At 31.0% G+C, this 25,803-nt stretch overlaps 1 protein-coding gene across 1 annotated transcript in view; it reads right to left on the bottom strand.

Moving 5' to 3' along the window:
- Nucleotides 1-25,803, bottom strand: part of LOC129616164 (protein couch potato-like) — a 100,994-nt gene that overhangs the window by 13,087 nt on the left and 62,104 nt on the right. The window contains exons 3-5 of the mRNA XM_055531650.1: nucleotides 21,247-21,304; nucleotides 20,965-21,030; nucleotides 12,948-14,204 (exon numbers count right to left, since the gene is read on the bottom strand). Coding sequence (XP_055387625.1) covers nucleotides 12,948-14,204; nucleotides 20,965-21,030; nucleotides 21,247-21,304 — 1,381 coding nt within the window. The remainder of the gene's footprint in view (nucleotides 1-12,947; nucleotides 14,205-20,964; nucleotides 21,031-21,246; nucleotides 21,305-25,803) is intronic.

Raw genomic sequence — 25,803 nt, 5'->3', positions numbered from 1 at the left:
AAAATATATCATGTTACACACAACTGATCATTTAATAAATTTGATAAATTCACAAAAAAAAAAATTTGTTTGCAAGTTATTTGTCTTGGCACATTTAAGTCCAACTAATTTATGTCGTTATGTTACAAATTGAATTAACCATCTCAGAACCATATCACGTGCTTATTACGCAAATATATATCAACTTCAATTGATGGCTGATGTTAAAGGTTTGAGTTTTAGAGTGAAAGAAAACCTAAAACTAGAATAAATATTGAATTAATTAGCTAGTGACCTCTACAATTTCTTAAATAAGTAAGTTACATATTTTGTTTTCAACATGAAATTAGACGATCTAATAAATCATATTATTGATAACAAAATCAATGTTATTTCAACCTTTTTTTGAATAATTTTCTAAAATCATACACTAAGAGTCAATTAAACGAAATATGATTTGATAATTGACTACTAAGATCCTTAAACGGGGCCCAAAACCGCACTGTCACCTCCTAGTGGTGGGCCCCGGTAATGGCGGAGGATAAAGGGGTGATTGAAACGATCAAAGTTACGTTCGTGTCGTGGTCATGTCTCGCGACGAGCCTCTTGCTTTGTGAGTTTCAGCCCTATATCTATACGTCAGCTGACGACAGACGTCCCAAGTCAAGGTGGAACAGCATATGCCGATGACTGCGTGGCTAAGGGGAGCTTAGTCGTTAGTATGCGGACTCTGGATACCAGGCGCTCTCCAGTTTAAACGAGCCTTCCCATGGTATGCCGGGCTCTGCCATGGGTGACTTTACTTTCCCGCGCTATTTGTGGGACCAAGAATGAAAGACAATCTAAACAACAATAACAGCAAAAACAACAACAACAAGAACAACTGTGACAAATACGACAACTGCAACAACAACAACAACAAAAATAATAACAACAGTGACAATTACACCAATAACAACAATACTAAGGACAACATAAACCCAGTTAGTGCTCAAGGGTCTTCGGAACCAGAGCTTCTCTTGACTGACGCAGAGGAGGAACGCCTTCTCACGCCAGTAGAAGAAAAGCCGCCGCCTCTGATGGAGACGGATAATCAGGATCCTCTTGGACCTATTATCCCACAAACTGAGGAGGACCTGAAAAGGCTTATATCAGGGATGGCATGTCCCCAGAGGAAGCTCGCAGATATGAGAAGGAAAGGCTGGAAAAGCTGAAGGCCTGCGGATCGGGTATTGTGGCCGACCATCCCCAAAAGAGGGAAAGGTCGGAAAGCAACACCCCTGATGCAGGGCCCTCAAAGAAGAGGTCGATGAAGGGCAATGTTGAGGAAAAGGTCCCTGGGAACATTCCTCAACAAAACCCGAAAATGACTTCTTATCGGGATGCAGTAGCACAGGTCAAGGTGGCCATCACTCATAGACTGCATCCAGAGGAAAAGCTATCCGAAGTTCAGATGGGGAAAATCAAAGTAGCCATCATGGATGAAATGGATAAAGTTTCATCCACAATTCACTGCAGCGTTGCAAAGGGACGGATGGATATCCGTAACATGCAACAATCAAAACACCAGGGAGTGGATAACCAGTGTCTGCAGGAAGATAAAGCTAGGGACAAATTTGTAAGTAGGATAGGGAAGCAAAATCTCAGCCTCAAGATAAGTTCCTGGAGGGTGCTGAGGATAGATAAGGAAAAGGACGGGGGCTACCCCATCACCTTTTCCGTGGATGATTCCGGATTGGAAGATCTACGGAAAGCGGAGTTCCGACTTTTCCTGAATTACTTCCGTGTTACCGTTCGGGTTAAAGGAAGAAGATCCTCTCAAGGTGCTGGCGGCAGGGCAGGACAAAATAAAAAACCAGTGCCCACCGCGACAACGACGAGTACTTCAGGCCAACCAAAAGAGCCAGAACTCATTGGAAAGTCTGAAGTCGCTCCGAAAATGGCGGCAAGGGAAACGGAAGGACCATCGACCAGCACGCCAAATACAAGCGTCCCGAGGGAACCAAAAGGGCTCAAGCCCATTGGGAAGCCCGGAACTGCTTCGGTATTTGCTGTTGGAGCTGCTAGCGTGGCACCTGGGACGGCAAAAGAGGGTGTGGCAGGGCAGGCGCCCACCAAGATGTGTAAAAAGGCAGCAATGGGAGGTAAGGTTCATGTAAAGCCTTTGTCTAAAGGGCCAAAGCCCATAGACAAGAGCCGGAGGAAATAATACGGCTGTGAGGTGCATCCAAATAAATCTACAGCATGCTAGGGCAACTACTGATGTTCTAGCTCATAGATTTATGAAGGATCACCTCCATACCGCCCTTATCCAAGAGCCTTACATAGTGAAGGATCAGGTTAAGGGCCTAACAGGTGAGCTATTGTATGATAATACAATTGGGGGCAGGCCTAGGGCTTGCATTTTGTTTAGTAGAAGGCTAACGTATTTTCCCATTCCAGATTACTGTTCTAAGGATCAGGTAGCTGCGTTGGTGAAGGTGAAGTCCTGCGGGGGCTGGACAGAGTTCATTGTGTGCTCATCCTATCTCCCGGGGGACTGTGCCCACCCGGACGAGCAACTGAAGGATCTAGTGGACTTTTGTGGAAGGAGGAACTTCCAACTTATAATAGGAAGTGATGCCAATGCCCACCACACCGTCTGGGGAAGCAGCAATATAAACAACAGAGGTGAGTGCCTACTTGAATTTATATATAGCAATAAATTAATGATTATGAATTAGGGCAATATGCCGACATTCATAAATGTAATTAGGGAAGAGGTCCTTGACATCACCCTTTGCACTGAATTTATTGGCAGTAGGGTTGGTGGATGGCGTGTCTCAAATGAGACAACCATGTCCGATCATGGGCAGATTAGGTTTGATATCATGGTCTCCGGGGGCCTGGCAGAAGAAATTTATCGGGTGCCCCAATCCACAGATTGGAGTCAATTCGAAAAGCTCCTCATGGATGGGATTGGATCCGTTCCTGCTTCTGTCAGAACGGTGATGGATATCGAACTGGCCAGCGAGGCCCTGACGGCGGCTATTACTAATGCCTACCACGGGAGCTGCTGCGCTAAGCCGAGGCGGAGCAATAAGAAGTGCCCGTGGTCGAATGAAGAGCTTTCAAGGCTTATACTAAAGACCAGAAAGCTATTCAATAAGGCAAAGGCGTCGGGTTCGTGGGAAGGGTATAAGGACTCACTCACAAAATACAATAAAGAAATTAGGAAAGCGAAGAGAATCTCGTGGAGGGCGTTCTGCAAAGGCATTGATGAACTCTCCAGCAATGCGCGTCTTCACAGGGTGCTTTCCAAAAAGTATGCTAGCGGGTTGGGCCTAATGGAACGTCCTGATGGCTCCATGACTGAGAACGGAAAGCAGACGTTGGAGCTTATGGCGTCAACGCACTTTCCTGACTCGGAGGTTCTGCGGAATCACTCAAATGCGGTCATCGAACCGAGGGCATCCTGGCCCAGGAGGGATGACTGGCAACGGTCCCGTGTAGTCTTCACGATGGGCGGGATTAGATTTGCTGTTTTCTCTTTCAGGCCCTTCAAATCTCCAGGTGATGATGGGATATATCCTGCATTTTTGCAGAGGGGTTTCCAACATATCGCTAGAGCACTGTTGGAAATTTTTCGTGCCAGCTATGCGTGGCGTTACATCCCTCAGGCATGGAGGGTGGCTAAAGTGACGTATATTCCGAAGGTGGGTAAGAGACCAAGCAACCACCCAAGGTCTTTCCGTCCAATCAGCCTTACTTCTTTTCTATTGAAAGCAATGGAAAAATTGATTGATAGATTTATACGGGACGATGCACTGGGAAGCAATCCCTTGCATGAATCTCAGTACGCCTATCAGTCGGGAAGTTCTACTGTACTCGCTCTGCAGAGTCTGGTGGGGGTCCTTGAGAACCCACTGGAAGTGCGGGAGGTGGCAGTTGGCTGTTTCCTTGATATAGAGGGAGCTTTTGACAACACCCCATATCATTTCATCTGTGAGTCGTTGCACAAACGAGGGATTGATGCGACGACTAGCAGATGGGTTAATCGGATGCTACAGGATAGGATTATTAAGTCCACCATAGCTGACGATATACTCTTCATCTCCGCTGTAAAAGGATGTCCGTAGGGCGGGGTTCTTTCGCCCCTCCTGTGGTCCATTGTAGTGGATGATCTAATCGCTGCTCTCAGGGGCTCCGGGGGCGCGTGTCTGGGGATACGCCGACGATGTGGCCTTCGTCGTGCGGGGAAAATTTGAGAGCACTATTTCTGATCTTCTACAGCAAAATTTACGTGTTGTGGAAAGGTGGTGCAAAGGCGTTGAGTTAAATATAAATCCAAGCAAGAGCACTTTGGTCGCCTTCACCAGACGCAGAAGCAGGGACAGATTAACGAGCTCAATTCTGTTTGGTGAAAGTATTAGTTACTCGAGGGAGGTGAAGTATCTGGGGGTAACCCTGGATGCTCGTCTCTCTTGGAATACCCATATAGATAGAGTTATCGGGAGAGCTACGGCGGCCTTGTGGACGTGTAGGAGCTTCATCGGGGGGACCTGGGGAATTAGTCCCAAAATAGCACTGTGGCTATATAGGGTCCTTGCTAGGCCCATCGTCACCTATGAGTCGATTGTATGGTGCCGTAAGGCTCAGCAAGCGGGTGTGCGGGCCAAGCTGGAAAGCTACAGAGGCTGGCCTGCCTGGTAGTGACCAGGGCAATGCGGAAGGCTCCTACCGCTGCATTGGAGGTGATAATCGGGTTTTCGCCAATACACCTCCATATATTGAAGGAAGCTCGGCTAGTGAGTTACTGACTTCTATCTGGCGGGGACAGGACGGAGCTAAACTTGGCCCACAGGACTCACAGAGACTTCATTGAGAGTGATCCGATTCTAAGAACAACCATGTCGGATACCTTTCTGCCGCGGTACAACTTCGACCACAAGTACAGGGCTCTGTTTCCCGATCGATGGACGTGGGATCCCGGTACTTGAGTCGGGTTCGAGCGTGTGGTATGCGGACGGGTTCAAAACGGAGTCGAGTGTGGGTTTGAGTGTATACGGTGTCAGCCCGGACACGCGTGTATATGCAACCCTTGACCCGTATTGCACAGTGTTCCAGGCCGAAATACATGCAATAGAGATCTGTCTGAGAATCAATTTGGAAAGGGGGTATAGAAACCGTACCATCTATGTGTTCTCAGACAGCAGGTCTGCACTGCTGGCGCTCCGTTCAGCTCAGATTACATCCAAGCTGGTCTGGAGCTGCCTTGCTGCACTTATGGAATTGGCATCGGAGAACAGAGTGATTCTCATTTGGGTGCCGGGCCATAGTGGCCATGCGGGCAACGAAGTTGCCGATGAGCTGGCGCGGAGGGGATCTGGGGCTGCCTTTGTGCAGCCGCTGCCTTTCTGCGGTCTGCCTTCTTCCGCCGTGGGGGCCAGGCTTGCCTGCCTATTCGCGGCGGAATGCGGCCGTCACCGGCGGGACACGAAAGGGTGCCGTCATGCGAAAGTGTTTCTTTTCGGATTCGCTGCGGAGTTGCTGGGGATGAGCAGGAGCCGGGTTCGCACTATTGCGAATTTCTTCACGGGGCACTGCCCAGTGAAGTACCACCTGCATAGGCATGGGAAGTCAGGCTCCCCCCTGTGCAGATTTTGTGGGGGTGGAGATGAGACCGCCGTGCACGTTCTCTGCGACTGTCCGGCACTGGCTGTTCGGCGCCGCAACTGTCTTGGACATGGGTCCCTAAGTGTTCGGGAACTGTTGTCCAACTCCCTTAGGGATATCTCCGGCTTTGTGATTGGGACTGGGGGGGCTACAATAAGTCAAAAATGGCTGCGGTGGCTTGGGAGGTTGCTCCTGTCCCACTCGGTTCCCTTGGAATCTACATCTACAAGATCCTTAAACAAATTTATGAGAAGCATCGAAATATGAATGTGAATCATCTCAGAATATGAAATGCATTCTCTCAATATTAATTCAATTTTCTTTTTAAACTCAAAATTATTTTTTATTTCTATTATATGCACCTTTTGTGTTACTCAAGCCAAGAAAAAAAATGAAAATTTTTAAAGAAATATGAAGCCAACTGTCGGTACTTTTTCTAATTTACAATTCTTTTTTCATATTTAAAGTTTCTGTTTTACAGAAAGTTAATTTAAAGTGATTTCGGCTACCATAACCAGCTTGTTTTATAGTTTTATAGTTTACAACAACTTTCTAAACCTTAAAATTTACTTATAAACTTTAAATAACCATAGTTCCTCCTGAAAATCTTATTATTATTTTTCTATAAGTAAGAATGTTTATCGCGTCACATTCAGAACCAAGTTTTAGAAAAAGAAATTTTACTTTTGCAAAAAATAAATATGAAAAAAGTTTGAAAAACTTTTTATACTTTTTTTTTTATGTTTCGCACTTCTAAATCAGACGAAGTACATGTTACTATCAAAACTAAATTCTAAAAATAAACTTTCTTTCTTAAATAATTTTGTGAACAAAAAAATGAAAAAAATTCTGAAAGAGAAGGAAAATTTAAATTTTCATTCGTACTCAGTAAAAAATTTTTAAGTACAATAATAGCGTCAAAAAGCGTCAGCATGAAATTTTGCAAAAATAGAAAAATGGTAAAAATTTATTGTGGCAATTTGGCAATTCTAGAATATTTGCGTTAGAAATCGTTCATTTTAAATGAATGATTTTAAAAAAAATTAAAATAATTTTAGCTTTATGAATTTTAAAATATGACTTCAAATTCACTTCGATATTAACTGACTCTTTCTTTATAATCCCCCACATATTTCAAGTATTTCCCTTATAGCTTTATGATGAGTTCTGCAATTTATAACAAAATTAAAAATCAGTTTGAGATATTAAAATTTTATATATAGTTTTTTCAAAATTGATAATTCAATATTTAATTTAACTGGCATAGATAACATAAAATAACTATTGAGACCCCAAAGAACTTTGACCAGTCGAAATCATTAAAGAAATTTTCTTAACAATTCAAAGATCTTATAACAGAATTTAATTACTACTCATAAATTAAAAATACCTTGCATACTTTCTAAATTTGTTTTCCTCACAATTCTGTATTATACATTATGTATATGGGGCATGTATGTACATTGTATTATTCAAAAGAATTAAATAAAAGTTAAGGAACAAAAATTTGAAATATTAAAAGAATAAATTTAATATTGATCGCATTATTTTCAAAAGCTATTCAAAAGAACCTTCGAAGTAAAAAAGTTTGTTTTTTGTTTTCGAAATAAAAACTTTGAAAGAATTTTTTTTTTAAGAAAGAAGAATTTTTTATAAAGTAAGTGAAATAAACTTAAATTTTTTTTGTTTACGCTATTATTCTTTTATACAAAATTTTAATAGTTGCCGGGTAGTAGTACACTTTACGGAAATATGTGTGCCCCCAGAATCTATACGATTAACGTCAAAGCACAAATTTAAGAATGTGGTCTGAAGTAAGGTTTTGCAACTATATGTTAAAATGTTTGCTTTTAAAAGTTTACCCAGTTGTTTGGAACGCAGTTTAATTCCATATGATCTTCCATAATTATTAAACAAAATACCAATGCAAGCCAATCTAACCATATATACAGCAATATTAATAAAACTAGCTTGGAAATTAAAAACATGAATGTCTATTTTAACAACTAACATAAAATAAATAAAAAAAATTTCACATATTGTCCGGGAATTTTTATTAATATATTTAAATAATTGCGAACATACTTTTGGTTATTTTAGGCATTTTTACCTTTCACATTATAAAAAATATAAAATAATATTATGTGAATTCTATGAGTTTTATAAATTTATTTCCAAAAATGAAAAAAATTACACGCAAAAAATGGAAAAATCCGAAAACATTTATTCTAAACAGAAAAACATGAAATTTTTTTAAAATAAAAACAAAAAAAGGAAGAACACAGTTGAAAGTTCCATACGGCAGGAAAAATATTTTTTACCACAAAAACTTTTCCAAACAAAATTTTCGTTTCTGTTCTGCTGAAAAGTTTTCTTTTTGCAAAAGTTTTCGATTTTCTTTTTTTCTTCATTTCGATTTCGTATGTCAGAAGATCAAAAGCTGGAAAACATAACTTACCGAAAAGATAAGGCGTAAAAATAGATAAAAAAATTTTGGAAATGAGAAAAAGGTGGTGATGAAAACAGAAAAAAACAGGGTGAGAAAATTTGGTTAAAATTTTACAAAGGAAAACTTTCGGAATTGTTGGGAAATGTTAAGGAATGTGGGCATATTTATGTTTATCCTTATCTTTTCTTATTGTGTAGATTAAGAGAAAGTAAATAAACGTATCTAATTTTGGCAAATATTTGCAATAATCAGTAATAATTCAACGTCAACGAATATGCTTATTGTCTAAATTTGACATTTTATCAGTTCACAGTAAAATTTATATATAATTGCTATGATTATGGTTTTTGACATTGATTCGGTATAATCAAACTGCTCGTTAAACTAATGAGTGGAATTAATTGAGAGTTGGCCAGTTTTGACTTATAGATACATACATAATTATAAAATGTATAATTTTGCTAGTCTCTTAATTTTTTAATAAAAGATTTAATGTCGAAAATGATTTTACATTTTCACAAAATTGTAAGTTAAACCGATTTCGAATTCTAATATTTTCCAATGAATTTTCTTAAACCCAGATTCATTCCTTTTTTCTCTATAAAATTGAATAGATGTAAAGTTTAACATAATGTAAACAAGTTGGGGGAATTATTCAACATTTCCTTGCCTAATTTCCGTGACAGAAAAAATATAAAAATCAAAAATAAAAAAGCTGAAAAGAAAATATTGTTAAAAATTTTCATGTTTCTTTTCGTTTTGACTTCCTTTTTAATATTTAGTTTGAGGTCTGTCGCCACAAATTCCAAATTGATATAACACCACAGAAACGGGGGGAAAGCGGGAAAAAAGACGAGAAAACTTGATTTTTTACAAGTTTTTTTTCTTCCTACGGTCTTCTGTTATACTTCTTTTTTTTCTTCTGGATTTTCTATATTACGAATTTTAAAATATAACATTCGTTTCATTAAATTAGACTTTCTTCAATCAAGGATATTTTTAAAAACTGCACGAAAAACAAAATAAATGTAAAATATAAAAGTTTCAAAGAGAAATGTGATTTTTCATTTACACAGTTAAATCGTAATAATTGTATTTTAAGAATAATTAAAAGCAAAATTTCTAGCAAGCAAATTTAAATAAATTTGTGAATTAATTTTAATATTTTGTAGGTACGAGTAAGGATACGCTATAATTGAAAATTATTGTTTTGTGGCTTACAGCCTATAACATTTCAATAAGAAATTTAGATTTGTTTTGGATTTTTTAATGAATCTATGATTTTTATAATACTATCTGAGATCATATTTTATTAATAACAACACTTAATTTAATATTACATTATTATTTGCTAATAAAAATTAAATGAACATGTATCAGATGTTATTTTCAAATTTAGACGTTTTCGAAATAATTACGTTATTTGAAATCTCTATACATAGAAATCTCTTTAGTCTTGTGTTTTTCGGCCACATCTTGAACACGCATTTCAGGTTTGGTCCTCAATTTACGATGTTCATAGAAATTGAATTGAGACTTTTCAAAAAAATTTCTTGAGATTCGCTTTGCGTCGCTTTCTCTGGTAAAATCTCCTAAGCTTCCCCCCTTGTGAATGTAGATTAAAGCGCATTGGCATACGAGAAATCGAGAATGTTACGTTTAGTTTCCATATTTTGAAATCGAACTTCATATCACCCGACATTCTGACCTTTGACACTATTATGAGATCTCGCTCGCCTATTATGAGATTTTTGTAGTACCCTTTCATAGAGCTAATTATGGTATACACGAAACGGTAAACAGAATACTGCGTCTTGGGAATATATATGAAGACAATTTAGATTTTACACTAACGAAGAATACTTTAAAAAAGCGCCTTTATAGACTTTACAACTAGGTTACGCTCTTTTTACTCTTTTTCTTTTACATTTGAATATGTATCAGTACCATACGTTAGATCTCTCATTTTCTTTTTGTTCTTTATAGTTGTAACTAAATTATAATTTGTTAATTATAGTTAATGATTGTAATATATGCATAATTGTACCTGCATAATAAATAGAACTAATTTAATAATTTGTGATATGTATAATTACAGATCTTATTGTAAGTTTTCATTGTAAATAAGATTAAAAGACATAAGATGAAAATTAAATGTATGCAATATTTTGCAAAATGTTTGAGTTAAACATGAAATAAACAATAAACAATTTCAGCGAGCATGTCATTACAATATTAATAATTAAAACTAATTGTATAGGAAAACTGAACGAATGTATTCCCCTTGATATTAGGAAACCAGTATGGAAGTATTTATTAATATTCCTTTAAATAAATAATACGTATGCATGCATTATGTTTAGAATTACATTTATTTTATTTGTTTAACTATTGAAACATTAAAGTTTTCAATAAAATCAGAATCCCAATTCAATATTTTCCCTATATAATATAAATAAAACAAAAAAATATTCACACTTTACAGTACTTAAAATCACTTTAATATGAAAACGGATACGATAATGATTATATCGTGCGCCTCGAGCAGTTTTGTTTTATTTACATTTTCTCTTATTTATAAATCATAAAATTGCTGATTCTTTATCGTCCTTCTTTTTTTTCTTATTTATTTATAGTATTGGATTTGGAACAATATTAAATTTTATTTTGATGCTACTTATTCCTCGATACAGATATACTTATTCCTCGATTAATATAATACACAATCTTGCATAAAATAAATTGCCCACAATTCATTATTGTCATTATTATTACGAATGCATACACTTGCATATATGTACGTCTATAACAATACATACGTACATACATAATATAACAAATAAAGTGATTGTTATCCTTAAAAATTGTTGTAACCAGAAGATTATTTTAAACAATAAAAATAAATGCATGTATGTAGATGCTTGTGTTGCTATAAAAAAAATATAATATACATAATATTATGTATGGATATAAGTTGCATTGTGAACATGTATACTTGTTAAAATTATATTCAAAGTCAACCAACCAGTATTCATACTATTTACATTTACTCGCTCGTTCATACTTCATACTGCATCCCACATCATGCATAGTATGCATTGGAAGGAATTGAGAAAATTTTTATAAGAACTGAAAATTATGTGATTAATTTATTTCCTTTCGTTTTTTTTTTAAATTTGTTTTTGCATACTACAGTGCTCTGTATAAAATTTACAGAGCAAAAAACTGATCACTCATTAGAAGTTGTTTAAAATTTAAATGCTGCATAAATATTAATTGAACCCAAGATTGACTATTAAAACAGATCAGTCGAACAGATTTTAGTTGAACAGATTTCTCTTAAAAATTTGGTCATCCTACAATTTTTCGAGCATTATGTTCGATGAAAATTGAACAGTGTTTTGTATCCCATGAAACCAAATTCAATTATGTTTAAAAATCACGCTTTAATGAAATAAGACAAAAAATATGAAGAATGTTTGATAATGCAAGCTGTAAGCCAGAAGTAATATTCAATGTTTGGTAATAAGCTGAAGTTTTTTAGATTTTTATGCTTATGTTTCTTTAAAGTTTGACTTTTTTATATGTTTTTCTCAAAAAAGTTAAATAGATATATTCCATGTTCACAAACTTGCAGTTTAAAGATGAAATCGAACCCACTTTTGTCTTTATGTACAGCAATTTGCAGAAAAAACATTTTTCACATTAAATTGAAAAAAATCTGATGTAGAGTTTTGATCAAAGAGATAAATATATAAAATTTATTGTCATTCAAGGTCACAAATGTAGCAATTATGAGAGAGTACTTGCACGATTTTAAATCTCAAATATTTAAAATGTTTCAAATTTTCTTGCTTGAATATTTTTATTCTCGTTGTTAAACGAAAAATATCTGACTAAGTGCCTTATAAACTAATACTGTTTTTTCATTTAATGCAAAAATTTCATTTTGTTCGATGTTACACATGTTACTGATGCTGAATACAATGGAATAATTCATGGAATGCTGCAAGCATTGGTACCATACACATAATATGTACTTATACTACTTATTATATGAACGGTATTTTTCAGGATATCGTTATTATTATTGTTTTTGTTCAAGTATGTGATGTCATGAAGCACAAACGCTTCATATAACTTTTTTATTTTAACGATATTATTTTCTTTTCTTTATTTTATTTGTTTGTGTGTTCGTTGCCTCCTTGATTATTATTATTACTTTTTTATTCCTTTTATCCTTTTAAAAATTACCGGAGAATATTGCATATTGAAATATGACGGTACTTCACTACTTTATAAAATAAAAATTTAGAACAATAAAATTATGTGATTGCTTAATTTTAAAATAAATTGTCAATTTATATGGCAATATGTGTATGTAATGTACATAATGTGTACAGTACCTACATTCATAATTGAATACAACATGAACCATTTTCAATAAAAGTTATTTTTGCATGCTTTATGTAGTAGTTCTGCAATAATTTATGAACTGGAAGGGTTATTGCACATTGTTAAAATTGTTTCCACTAATTGGTAATTTTGAAAAAAATTCTATTAATATTAAAGAATATAAATGAAAACAAAATTATAGTTCCGTACTAAAATAATTAAATTAATCTTATTGTTTAGTTGAACTCGGAAAATGTTAAGTAGAATACATGTTGACAACGGATAGCTCCGAGAAAAATATGTAATTTTTGTACGAAATTGACAAATACACCATAACAGTTTAGAAATTTTATTTTCACACGTTAGAATTTATAAATGTTTGCAAAATGTACTTATTCGCAAAACTTATTTAAAAAATCGATAAAAATTGATATTTAATTGAAACTGAACCAGAAGAATTTGAACTTACCTCTTCTTCATTACTAGCCGTATTTACAGAATCCGTACTTTGTGACAATCCATGTGGTGCTAAAACCATTTGATTATCCATCTTGATATTATTATTGTTATTATTATTATTATTAATAAGTGATGTACTGGTAATTGTGTTATTTATACTTGTATTAATATTTGTACTGTTCACGTTTAAATTATTTAAATTATGTGGACTTTTGTTAATAGTTGTACCGTTAATATTTCCGTTGATTAAATCGTTATTTGAATTTATTAAATTGGTCGAGCTTGCAACAGTAATTATTGACGAATTGTTATTGTTATTATCAATACCGCTGCTGCTTGTTGTTACAATAGTGCTGTTAGTTAAATTTGATGGTGAAGATGCTGTTGAGACCACTGATGAATCTATAGTCTCAGAGGTAACTGCAGCGGCAGCACAAGTTGTAGTATTTACTGCTGAATTAGTTGATGCAATTGTTGATGTGGTTGTTGCAGTACTTTCAAGTTTAATATCTTGTCCCGTAACAATATTATTGTTACTATTTGATATTGCTGGAGATGTATAGACAACTGGTGCTCCTGAACTTGTAGCAATTGATTGTACTTGAGATTGATGTTGTAAAGACTGTGTTTGCTGTTGTAAATGTGTTTGTTGATGAGCTAATAATTGTTGATGGGCACTAACAACCGCTTTATACACTCGAGGATCTTTTTGCTGTTGTGTATGCTGTTGTTGATGTTGTTGTAACAAATGCGTATGTATTTGCTGTTGTGTATGCAACTGCCCTAAATTATTATGTTGTGGGTGATGTAATTGAGCATGTAAACTTGGATGTATTTGAGGTACACCAATATTGGGATGACGATGATGTGGTATATTTACAGCTGCGGCGGCGGCGGCGGCAGCGGCAGCAGCTGCTGCGGCTAATTGATTATGAGGATTTGTTAAATGAGCTGGTGGTGCACGATGATGCAATTGATGTGTGGGATGATGGGGGTGGATAAGGGTAGGTGTTGGGGTTGGTAAATTTGGTGTTGCAAAATGTGTTATTGGATTTGGTAAACCACCGTTAACTTTTGTTAAGGCGACAGCGGCTGCAGTTGCAGCGGCAGCTGCAGCTGATGGTGAATTAAATTGATGTGTTGGTACAACAGATACGGCACACTGACGTTTTGGTGACAATACTTGGGGGGCGCTCGCTGGCGTCTGCGGCAGCGTCGGCCTTCGTTTAATCGCAATCGACGAAATGGTGATGGCTGTTTTTAACTTCTATAATGTTATTTTTATTATTATGTAAATAATTTTGATTTGATTGCATTAGGTGCAACTCTTTCTATTGTTTAGCTGATTTCTTATCGTTTTAAGTTTTCCAGTAAAATTTTGAAAAAAAGTTTTTTAAAATTATAAATTGTTACTCCAGAGACTCGTCTTTATTTCTGTAAAGAGAACCATAAAGTTTCAATTAGTAACAAGGTAACAATACAAGTAAATTATTTTTTATTTAAGCATGAAACGTATTTTTTGTAGTAAATAAAAATTTTATTAAACATCATGTGCAAATATACGTACTTCTAATAGAAAAAAATTTGAATTGAAAATTTTAATTTAGTTTTATTGACTTTCTTTGTTGGCTTTATTTTTTTTAAGTGCCAGGTTCTTAAAAACTTCTAATTGGAAAATCTTAAACTTTTAATATAGACTTTAAATTAAATTTAAAATAACGTTTAAAAAAATATAAAACTGGAGTGTGAAAATTAAAAAAAGGAGTACAATATATTATATGAATACGTTTTTGAGTTCCTTATTACAGTATTACAGTTTCAAAATTCAATTCAATAATTTAAAAATATAATTTTACTCCAATACAGAATACGAAATGTACAAAATTCGTGTTTATAACTTTTTCAACAATCCATGGTTTTAAAATTCCAATAATATTGTATTACTGACCAATTCAGCAAGAAATAAGCTGAATTTTGTGCAAAGAAATACTGTTTTAATACTGTTTCAATTTAAGAGTGAGGGAATGATGCTTCGATGTTTTTCTGATATACGAACTATAACGGTTCGTATATCAGAAAAGCCTTAACATATCAAAATGGTATTCAAATTTACAAAAGAACATTCAACGTAATTATAATAATTATAAGACAATTATAAAATATATAGATATGTACATTAGTCATAGTCTATGTGTATAACTAAATTTATTTATGTTTTGTTATTCAAAAAACTTCGTAATGCAAAAATAATTTTCATTTTAAATGATTTCCCTTTTATTTATTTTATTAACTTTTTTGCTTTTTTTTTTCTATTTGTTCTACATTTTTTTGAGTTATACTTATTGTCATTTGAATAATTTGCCCTATTACATCATTTTGATAATTATCTGATTATAAAAAATTTTCCAATGATGTTTCCATGTTTTAGCTACCATTTATTTTCTGTTTTACTCAAATTGTTTGTGATTTCCTTCATTATTGTTTTTGTTAAATTACCGTGTGATTTGCGAATATCAATTAGAAATTAAAAGTTATGTAACAAATAAATAACTTTTTTAAATATGCTTGTAGTGAATTTATATGTGTACGAGTATTACATATGCTGTAACAATAAATAAATTTTTGGGAAGAGGGATAGCAGAGATCGAATGTTGATTCAGGTTTAAAGAAATATTTAAAAGATCTAGTGTCTTTAAATCCCAAAATTATAACTTTTACTAAAAATTCAAAAGTCTAATGCGCGAAATGTGGATGTTAAGAAGGTTAAATAAAGTCGACTATAGCGAATTTTTTCAAATTAGAATCGTAGAAATTTAAAATTTTTTTAGAAATTTTCTTACTATCAGTTATATTTTTTGAATTCCATTATGTATCCATATAATATAAATTTAACCATATAAATCGAATATTTTTTGAACATTTTCTGCTAAAATTGCAGTTAAATTTAATCAAATTACTGAGACATTTGGTACTCATTAAATAAAATCTTAACAAGATCACCCTTCTAGTATTCTTTTCCAACGTATTGAATTGCCGTCTTTATCTTAAAAATAGTTGATAAAATGGGCTACAAATTACATTTTCACTAACATTTTTTTCGTTTTAAGATAAAAATGGTGTTTTGAAAACAATGTATCTCAATAATCCAACTAAAACTTTTAAAAGAAAAATTCAAAAATACAAATAAAAAATTCTGAATAAGAAAAACGTAAATGGAAAAAAAAGATAAAAACTTAATTGCAAAGTATCCGTTCCAACAATTGCTTTAAAATTGCATTACTTTGAAAAAGAATTTAACAGCGAAACTTTTTAATCTTATTTTTGTTGTTAAACAATATTTTTTTCCATTTATTTGAAACTTTTTACTGCATTTTCACTGCAAACAATGAACTTTTTAGTTTTTGGTATATGCATGCTTATTATACATTTATATTGATAAAGTTTCAAAGAAAAAGTTCCGTGAAAATTAGCTGATTTTATAGGCGGATAGTTTATTTTAAAATTTGCATAAATCTTGCTCTAAAATTTGAAAGTTTAAAAATTGCTTTAAAAAGAAGTCCGATGATACTCTTTAATCAGCTTCTTTTATGTTAGGAGTTAAACTTATTTTACTTTTTGAAAAGCGCTGGCAATTCTTTTTAAGTACTAAAATTAATTATAATTAACATTTCCACATTATTTGTTGAAAATTGATGTTCTATATCTAAATTTTTGGTAAAGAAACATTCTTTTATTCAAAATAAACTATTGCACCTATATTAAGAGACAAAACCTATTCTAAGTGGTTTATATTGCAAAAATTAAAAATATATATAATTGTTGTTTACATTTTTAATGTTCGTGTTAATCGACTTACTTACAAACTCAAATATTTGGAAAAATTTTGAATTTTAATAAGGAAATATTTTCTTCTCTATTTCAAATTTAAAAAATGTCTTCTTTTATAATTTGATTTACTCTGTACACATTGCAAAATGGACTTACATTATGTATGTATGTATAATTTTCGACAGTCATCAAATCTGACAAACGCAAGTGATGAATTAAGATTCAAAAATTAAAAAAATTTACAAATAAAATTAAATTTGAGAAATTTTTTAACATGAATTTCAATTGTGGCAAATGAACTTAAACTTTTTTAATGCATCCATTAACCATTGTATAAACGGCAACCAAATTAATTATGTGGGCGAAAAAAACTAGTGCAAGTCAATATGCAAAATTTATTTTCTTTGATAACATGGCGTCACATGTCGTTTAATGTCAGAAAATTATATTTAATTTTTTTTTTCACATTCATCAGAAGCAATAAAAATAAAAGTATCATGCTACTTTTATTATGTCGTATATTTAATATGTCATAGTTTTAATATTGAAAATTTGATGAAATTCATAGGATTTTTTTTTCTATAATTTTTATTCTATGTAAGCAAAATCTATTTCATTGTTTATTTTAAAATCGGGTCATTTATATTTTTTTTACTATTGTGATTTATTCTTGACCTAAATGACTTGTTCGTAATCACAGTATCCGTATGTCAACTTATATGTACATATGATACCTTCTTAAAAAATAAAATATTTTGAACTTATGTAGACATATCAAGCCGTTAAAGCTTAATAAATTTTACTTTAAACAATAAAGCTACATGGAAGATCTCATATTATTTTTTTATGGTTATTTCTTGCCATATTGTAGTTAATTAACTTATTTAAAGTATTGAAAATATTTTCATTTGTTTAATAAACTGTTTTGTGCATATGAACGCATTGAAAAATTCTATGATTCTGCAATTGTAATCTTTGAAATTTTTATAAAAATCCAAAAATATTTTGTGGAATATACAAAAATGAAAACATTTTTGTCTGCGTTAATTATAAAATGCGAATAGGTATCTACATTCTTATATATTGTTTGTTCTACTTCAAATATGTTCTGTAAACATATGCTTCAAAGTCCAATTCGATTTTGACGCCTTAAAGAAAAAAATTCGATCTAAGTAGAGAAATGAAGATAGCAACAAAATTGCCGTTCTGTTTATAATAAACTTTTTATTTATGAAGCTACATCCATGTTGATGCAAGTTACGTTATAGCTGGAAAATTTATCTTTTCTGATCTTTAAATAATCCTATAATAATCTTTAAAGTTTCCTATGCTTAATTGAAATTTTTTAAAAACTTTTATTCAACGAAAAATGTACAAACTTTTAGAGAAAAGCGTAACTTGGCATCGCGTTTTAGAAATTGATATCCAACTCAAAATATTTCTATTTAGCATTTTCTTAAGAAACTAAATAGAAAAGAAAAATATTGAGTCTTAGGAGACGAAATCGCTGTATTTTTCTTTTTTTAACTTTGTTTTCTTTCATTATTTAAATTTACGAAAACTTTATAGAATTTTCTATACCTTTTATATTCAATACAACATTGTAAGTACAAGAAGAAAAAAAATGCAAGAATTTTTACCGGAAGAGTCCTTATTTTTGTCTTTTTTATTTACGATGAGAAATTCTCTTTCAGAGAAAAGAAAAGAATGGAAAAAAGAAAAAGAATATTCTTTCATTAAAGTAGGAAAATTCTTTTAATTTTTATTTTATTTGCTTTCTTGTTTTTGTGCTATTCACATTTGCTTTTTGAATTTTTTACAACCAGATTATTAAGAAATCATTTTGTTGAAGAACAAATTAGTGCAATAGATTGAATTGAAAACGAATGAATAGAGGAAATTTGAATTCATATTTTAATTTTTTTTTCTCTTATTGTTTAAATTCTTTAGGAATGCAATCGATTTCTATAAAATTGATTTAAAACTTTAAGTTAAAGTATTTAATATGCAAGGTAAAGATGATTGTTAGAGTGGAATCGTATGTATTTTAAAATTTTATACATTTAAATGTATATACTACCCAATTTAATAATGTGATGAAATAGTCTTCTAGCTAATAAAACAAGCTGAATGAAAATAATGTATGTATTTGCTGATGGAAATTATCACACAAAAAATTTTATCTCATTATTAGAGAGATGAGAGTCGATCAATGAAATATACATAACTGCCAAAGTAGGATTAAATTGTTTTTGAAATTGTATACGCAGCAGTCATAATATTCTAATTTAAACCAAATTTGCTGAGAATTTTGGCCCTCTTACTAAAGATTTTTTTGGGGATGAACAGATAAATAAGCAGGTCGATTAACAAGCTAGCAAAGGGCCAATAGAAAGAACAAACAGACGAATGACAGAAGGAAGGACAAAAGACTGCATGGGCGAAAATAATTTGTGTTTTGTACTATATAAATATCTTTTTTGAAACTCAGCAATCTTAGTAGTATAAATGCCAAACGTTTGACACTTTTAATGTTGTTTTGCTAACAGCAAAATTCAATGAATACTCGTAGTACACATGTGCAATATATTTAAAATTATTAAGTATAAGAGAAACTTATTATAAGGATCAGTTTTCAAAACAGAGTGTGCGGTATATAACTTTTAAATTGTGCAATAAACTTAGAAGTAAAGTACCAGCATAGATCTGAATAATCCGTTTCGATTCAACTTTATAAGAACTGTGTTTAGTTATGAATATAAATAACGGTATTGTTTACTCAATATATTGTGGGTACGTGTGTATGTGCTTTAATATAGCATACAGATGAATAACATTATACATTTATTTTTATAGGTACACAAAAGATTTTGATGAATTGGTTAACAAATTCTTTTTATTACAATGTGTACAACAATAAATAGAAACTGGGGTATTGTTAACACTAAGTGCATTATTTTATTGTGGACTCTTCTTTTGTATCTTGTAGGTACATTTCGACATTTTGAATTATTTTTTTATACGAAGTTAAAAACCATGAAGATGTTTCAAAATTTCTTTCTGTAGAAATATAAGATTACAATAATAAACTCGACTACAATTAAATATTTAATATTTAATAAAAATTCTATGACTTAAATAAATGATATTTCTTGTTTAAAATTTTGTATTACAAAGACATTCACGAAAAGTAGAATAGAAGTATATGCACTCACCTACGACTCTCAGTTTCTTGATTCATAATAGAAGGTTTTTGAAGGATACGAACCTTTAATTTAAAAAAAGCTTGCTAACTTTTAGACTTCATCTATGTACATACGTTAACGAGCAAAGTCTAAATAAAATATAAGCCAAGATTGCCTAAGGTTCTACAAATGAAAACAGTTTTACTATTTTTCAAATTTGAAATAAAATTTTTAATAAAAAAAAAGTTTTTAAAGAAAATCCAATTTTCAATAAAATAATTGCTTTTTCTTTCTTTACTTTTAATATTCATTATAAAAACTTTTAAAAAATTTTCATACAATTTTTCTTACAAATTTCCGAAATTTGATGATTTTTTCTAATTTAATTTTCATAATTGATTTGTTATAAAATGCCAATCGTAACTTTTAAGTTTCTTTTAGAACATATAACAAGTTTGAAATATTATTAACTTTTACTTGATGAAAGGCCATTAGCAATGACTTGAAAATGCAATGTTTCATTCATTCACATTTCAATGCAACTGAAACATAAAAACTTAATCAAAATTATAATGGAAAAAGAAATTTTAAAAATATTGCGATTGCACGAAGGATGCGAATAAATTTATATACCCATTTGAAATAAACTTTTTAAATTAGGATTCAATGGTCATAAAAACTTCTCAGAATTATATATAAAATAAAATAAATATTTCAGATCAAGTGGAATTTACTAGCTCTAGAATGTTTGTATCGACGAGATCTAGAACTTAATGTTCCCTTCCGAGACCCTTCCGATAATTGTGTTCGAATTTTAGTGCGGTCGCAAAAAGTTTTAATTTTATTTTTACATGTGCATATATATATATATATATTTATATATATATGTGTATATACATATATATATATATATTGTATGTATATACAGAGTTATGTTTCAGATTGCGATAAATGTTTTTAATAAAAAATGCTCGCACCCTAAGAACGATCAATCGTATCGGGTAAGAAAATTACTGTTTTATAAATTTTTTTTTGTATAGTCAATTGCAAGTTTACATCATCATGATCATCTCGATTGAACTTAAACATTTCATTAAAATAAACGTTGTAATATAATTATATTTTTTTGATTTGTATATGTAATTGAAATATTATATAGAAAATATTCCCTCAAAACCTCAAAAGTTTTATTTTTTTATAAATTTTCATATTAAAATTGCTATTGAAAACCCATATTGTTTGGTAATAAATCTTTATTATATTGAATATACACATGTAATTATATTTCCAACTTACAATTAATGACTGTAATAAAAATAATGTCGATTTATTCATAGAAAACCGCATTTTATAACTATTTTATAAATATTAATATAAATATACAAAATACGAAAAATAACTTATAATTTTATAGAACGAATTTTATAAGATCTTATAATGCTTCATGTTACGTTACGTACTAATAATAGATGATTGCAATTGCTATACATGTATTGTAATTAACAAGTCGAAAATATTTAAGTATACGAGTACAAGTACTATTACATTTATTATAAAAAAAAAACAAAAGCATATGAGTGTCTTATTTATTAGATTTCTTTCTTTTTGAATATTAATTTACACTTTAAGCTTATTTCTTTAAAGTATAAAGTTTCCATTGTACGAGTGTATTATATTCTTGTATGAAAAACGTATTTTATTTTATACACCTCTAATTAAAATAATAAAAAAACCTACAATAATAATTTTTATAAAAAATTATTAAGTAAATTTTCCTTGAAATACACTGCAATTTTTGCGACAAAGAAAAAATAAATGTTTCAACTTACCGTGATCTTGGTATGAGTCAAATTCTGTAGGATGCTCAAAATTAATTTTTTTTTCAATTGATCATTTAATTTTATTCATTGTCGTATTTTTTTTTATTGTTCAGGAAGCGCCTTTACTTTTAACAATTTATCACCACGCATTTTTAGGCCAGATTCTTGGTCTACACTCTTAGTAGTCTACACTCTTGTTTTTCTTAAATTTAAATGTAATTACATAAGAATGTAATGGAAAAGAAATTCATCATAATTCAGTTATTTTAAAAATATTCCTCAAATGTTAGAGATTAAATTTTATTGTAGACACAAAATCATTTTAAAATGCTAGGTTATAAGTATATTATTCCAGGTTTTAATGTTTTAAAAACTAATTTTTGAAAATATAAGAATTACAGTAATCAGAATATATTATTTTAAAAGCTTATAACCTGTAAATAAAAAAAAATCTATACGTTTAAAAAGGCCTACAACTGATTCACATTTTAAATATGAGAAAACCTCTAATTTGGAAACATTAAAAAAATTTCCGTACTCATTTTAATATTTTCAACTTTTGAAAAATCATTCCAACTTCAATCAGCCTAACGCGTAATTAAATTGTTTTATTTCATTTAAGAAAACTATGGTGACTCGTATGAATCAAAAAAAAAAAAACATTTTTTTTTTATTTCTTGATTTCTTTACAAAAATGTATACGAGAACCAAAAATATACTAAGTATTAACCATTTTGTAATAATTAATGTGTAAATTAACAACAAAAATTGTGAACGTGTCTGCATAAACGAGTTTATTCACCCTTTTTTGAGCTGTTGTAAGTTATAAATTTTAAATATTTTGTCTAATTAACGGATCATGTTTATGTGATAAGTTAATCACTACACCATAACTGTACCGGCGATTATTATGTTAATAATTAAGTAATTGTAAACGAATTTTTCTGTAATTTTTCACATTATTTTTGTTTTATTTAAATATGAAAATGATATCGTGATCGTAATTACAAGTTTATGCTCTACAATATTGTATCAAAATTTTTTCCAACACAAATTTTTTTTCCAAAAAGTTTAAGTTGCGTATATAGAAAACAAATATTTTTTATTGTCCTGCACGGCCTGAATGATTGGGAGGAACGGGTTAGGGTCAATCGTTGGAATAATTGCCCGGGCCTACCTCACTCCAAAAAATTTCTTTCTTGGTCTTCCAGATTTGTGGCTACTAGGGGGTCTACTCACGAGACACTGTACCTCTCGATGGTCCATTTGCGAAAGCTGGGCAAGGCGGATTTTGCGTTTTGCTAAACTAAAGGGTAAGTTAAAATTTTCTTATCATGTAGAGCTGAATTCAACATGTTTTTAGTATTATTGAAACATGGTATCGTCAATGTCAAATTCGAATTTAAAAAATTTGTCCTATATTGACTACTCATTTTTATTGTGCTGTTTTATGTGTTTTTTTGACAAACATCTGCATATCTTACACATATGTGGTTACCTTAAAAATCACAAATTGTGTACTGGGGTTTATCAAAGGAAGAGTTTAGTAAACTTTATATTATCACGTGTTTAAAAGTATTTTATTTCACCTTTGCATATGGTTTGTTTTTACTATGGCTTTCTCTAATTTGCTTTTCCTTCAATCACACAACCAAATTATCATAGGCATATACATATGTACATACATTATATATTAACCATTAAAATAAGACAAAATTTTAGTAACAATATAAGTAGAGTGCAAACTGAAGTACGTTATGTATAAAGGAAAAAGAAGACATATTTTTTTTTCTTAGTGAGAATATTTTTTCCTGGCGTCGTTCATTATTTTCCTCTGATGAACTTTTTCTTCTTTATACTTCCTATACCTAAAAAGCAAAAATTAATAAAACAACCTCTTAAAGAAAATCTTAAATTACAACTTAAGCGGCAAATTATTTCCATACCTTTCTGAAGTGCGTTGCATAGGATATGCTCATGGATAAAATGTTTACCTGTATTCAAAGGTCTCTACTATACACATGTACAACTAAGTATACGTCAATAATTTTCCATTATTACTGTTGTACCCATATATAAGTGCATGCATTGTGTGTGTTTTCTGTTTGTATTCTACTATTGCTACATACCAGCAAATACTAAGCCAACCATTAGATTTACAATTCCAAAGATTTTACAGCTCAAAATATATTTTTTTTATTTGCAGATTATTGTTTTTACTGTTATTTTGCATTATTTGGTTTCCTACCTTTATACCATCTCTTGTAGTCAACCAGCCATTCAACCATTAATTCACTTGAAGCAATTGAAGAAATGAAAAAATAAAGAAAATGAAAATTTATCTATGGCGTAAAGATTCTCTTGAAAGCCGAAGAGTGTAAAATACACTTACTTTTTTGTACACACGTTCTGAACTTTTTTGATAGAAACATTTTGTATCCACAATACACAAATACATAATATGTATCTAAACTTGTAAATCTGTATAATGTATATTTCATTTTAAAATCTTTGCTCTGCACAAATGATAGTTTACCATATACGATTGGATTTGAGGTTCGAATGTAAAGTATTTGTTAGATTTTATATTGTGTTATTTTGAAATTGCGTTTTATTAGTTTTCATTCATAAAATCAATTGGAGCAATATTAGAGATAAGTTTTTGAGTGCATCTAAAATAGATCATTTTGGATTATAATAAAGTGATTGAATTCAAAACAGTATAAGTATATTATACTTTTTGGAGTATTGGATTAATAATGTTGTGTCAACATGCATTATGTTTATATAATAGATACAGATATTTTGTAACTCTTAAGGATTTAACTTCAAAATTGATGTGGATCACATACGTATGGCAGACACACAATAAAAACCTCAAACAAGTTAAGGGACACCATAGTTACATAAAATACTGTTTAACTGTAGGCGTCTGTTAGTTGACATTTTTAGCTTACTTTAGGTTACAAAGTGGATAGCATTAAAATGTACTTAGTGCATTATTGTGCACTAAATAAAGGTTATTTTTAATTTCGAGTTAAAATGTAAGTAAATGTTAAAATCCTGGGAAAGGTGAAATATTGAATTTTTTAAAAGCTTTGTTTAAAAAATACACCTTTTGCATAATGACTGGCTAGATCAGTAAAGCAATATAATTTACGATTTTTTTAAATACAATATAATTCATCTTAAAGGTTTTTTCCAGCTTCACAATTCCATAGTTTTTAAGCAGATTTTTCTTCACCTAGTTTACCAAATTTGAGGATTATTGATATTACAAACCCAGAATCAAATTTTACAGTAAAATGTTTTACACATACATAGCCATCAATTTCTAACATTACTTTCATACCAAGAACCACTCGTTTGGAAATAATGTTAATAATAATAAAAATTGTTGAAATATTTCGCAAAATTCATGACATTTTTAATTCACTTATATTTTCTTCATTTGAAACACTTCTGTAACGCATTGTTATTTCAATTGTTTTATAAAAAATACTAAGTACAATTTATCCTTAACTTTTATTATACCTGGATTCTTCATGTTTGTTTTTAAAATAACATTATATATTTAGACTGAATGTGTTATATAATTATAACAGTTAATTGTACTTCTCCATTGGTGTATGAATTCACAGAGAATAATAAATATGTGGATACTTACAGTATATGTACACACAAAAATGAACTGTAAGTAATGAAAAGCTAAAACTAATTTGTGATTAGTTCGTAACTACTTCAAAATATAAATATATTAAACATCAAATTTTTCACATCTTCCGAGGTTGTTTAAAACTTCATATGAAGTGGTACGACTAGGGTTATTTGAATTTTCCAACTATTCTATATTGACATATTTAATATTCGCTATTCACGAAATTAACACGTGGCCATCACTGGGATATTAGATATCTCTATTTTCTGGTTATCGATTGTATATTAATAATACTTCATTTTAAAAACAAATGTAAAATAGGTGCCGAATCTTTGAACAAAAATAAGTTGTTGCCGCTTCTGGAAAGGATTGAGC

The sequence above is a fragment of the Condylostylus longicornis genome, unplaced genomic scaffold (assembly GCF_029603195.1).
Source record: "Condylostylus longicornis isolate FDR11 unplaced genomic scaffold, ASM2960319v2 ptg000163l, whole genome shotgun sequence".
NCBI lineage: Eukaryota > Metazoa > Arthropoda > Insecta > Diptera > Dolichopodidae > Condylostylus > Condylostylus longicornis.
Note: the sequence above shows the minus strand (reverse complement) of the source record. Positions and strands in the feature narration are given on the sequence as shown.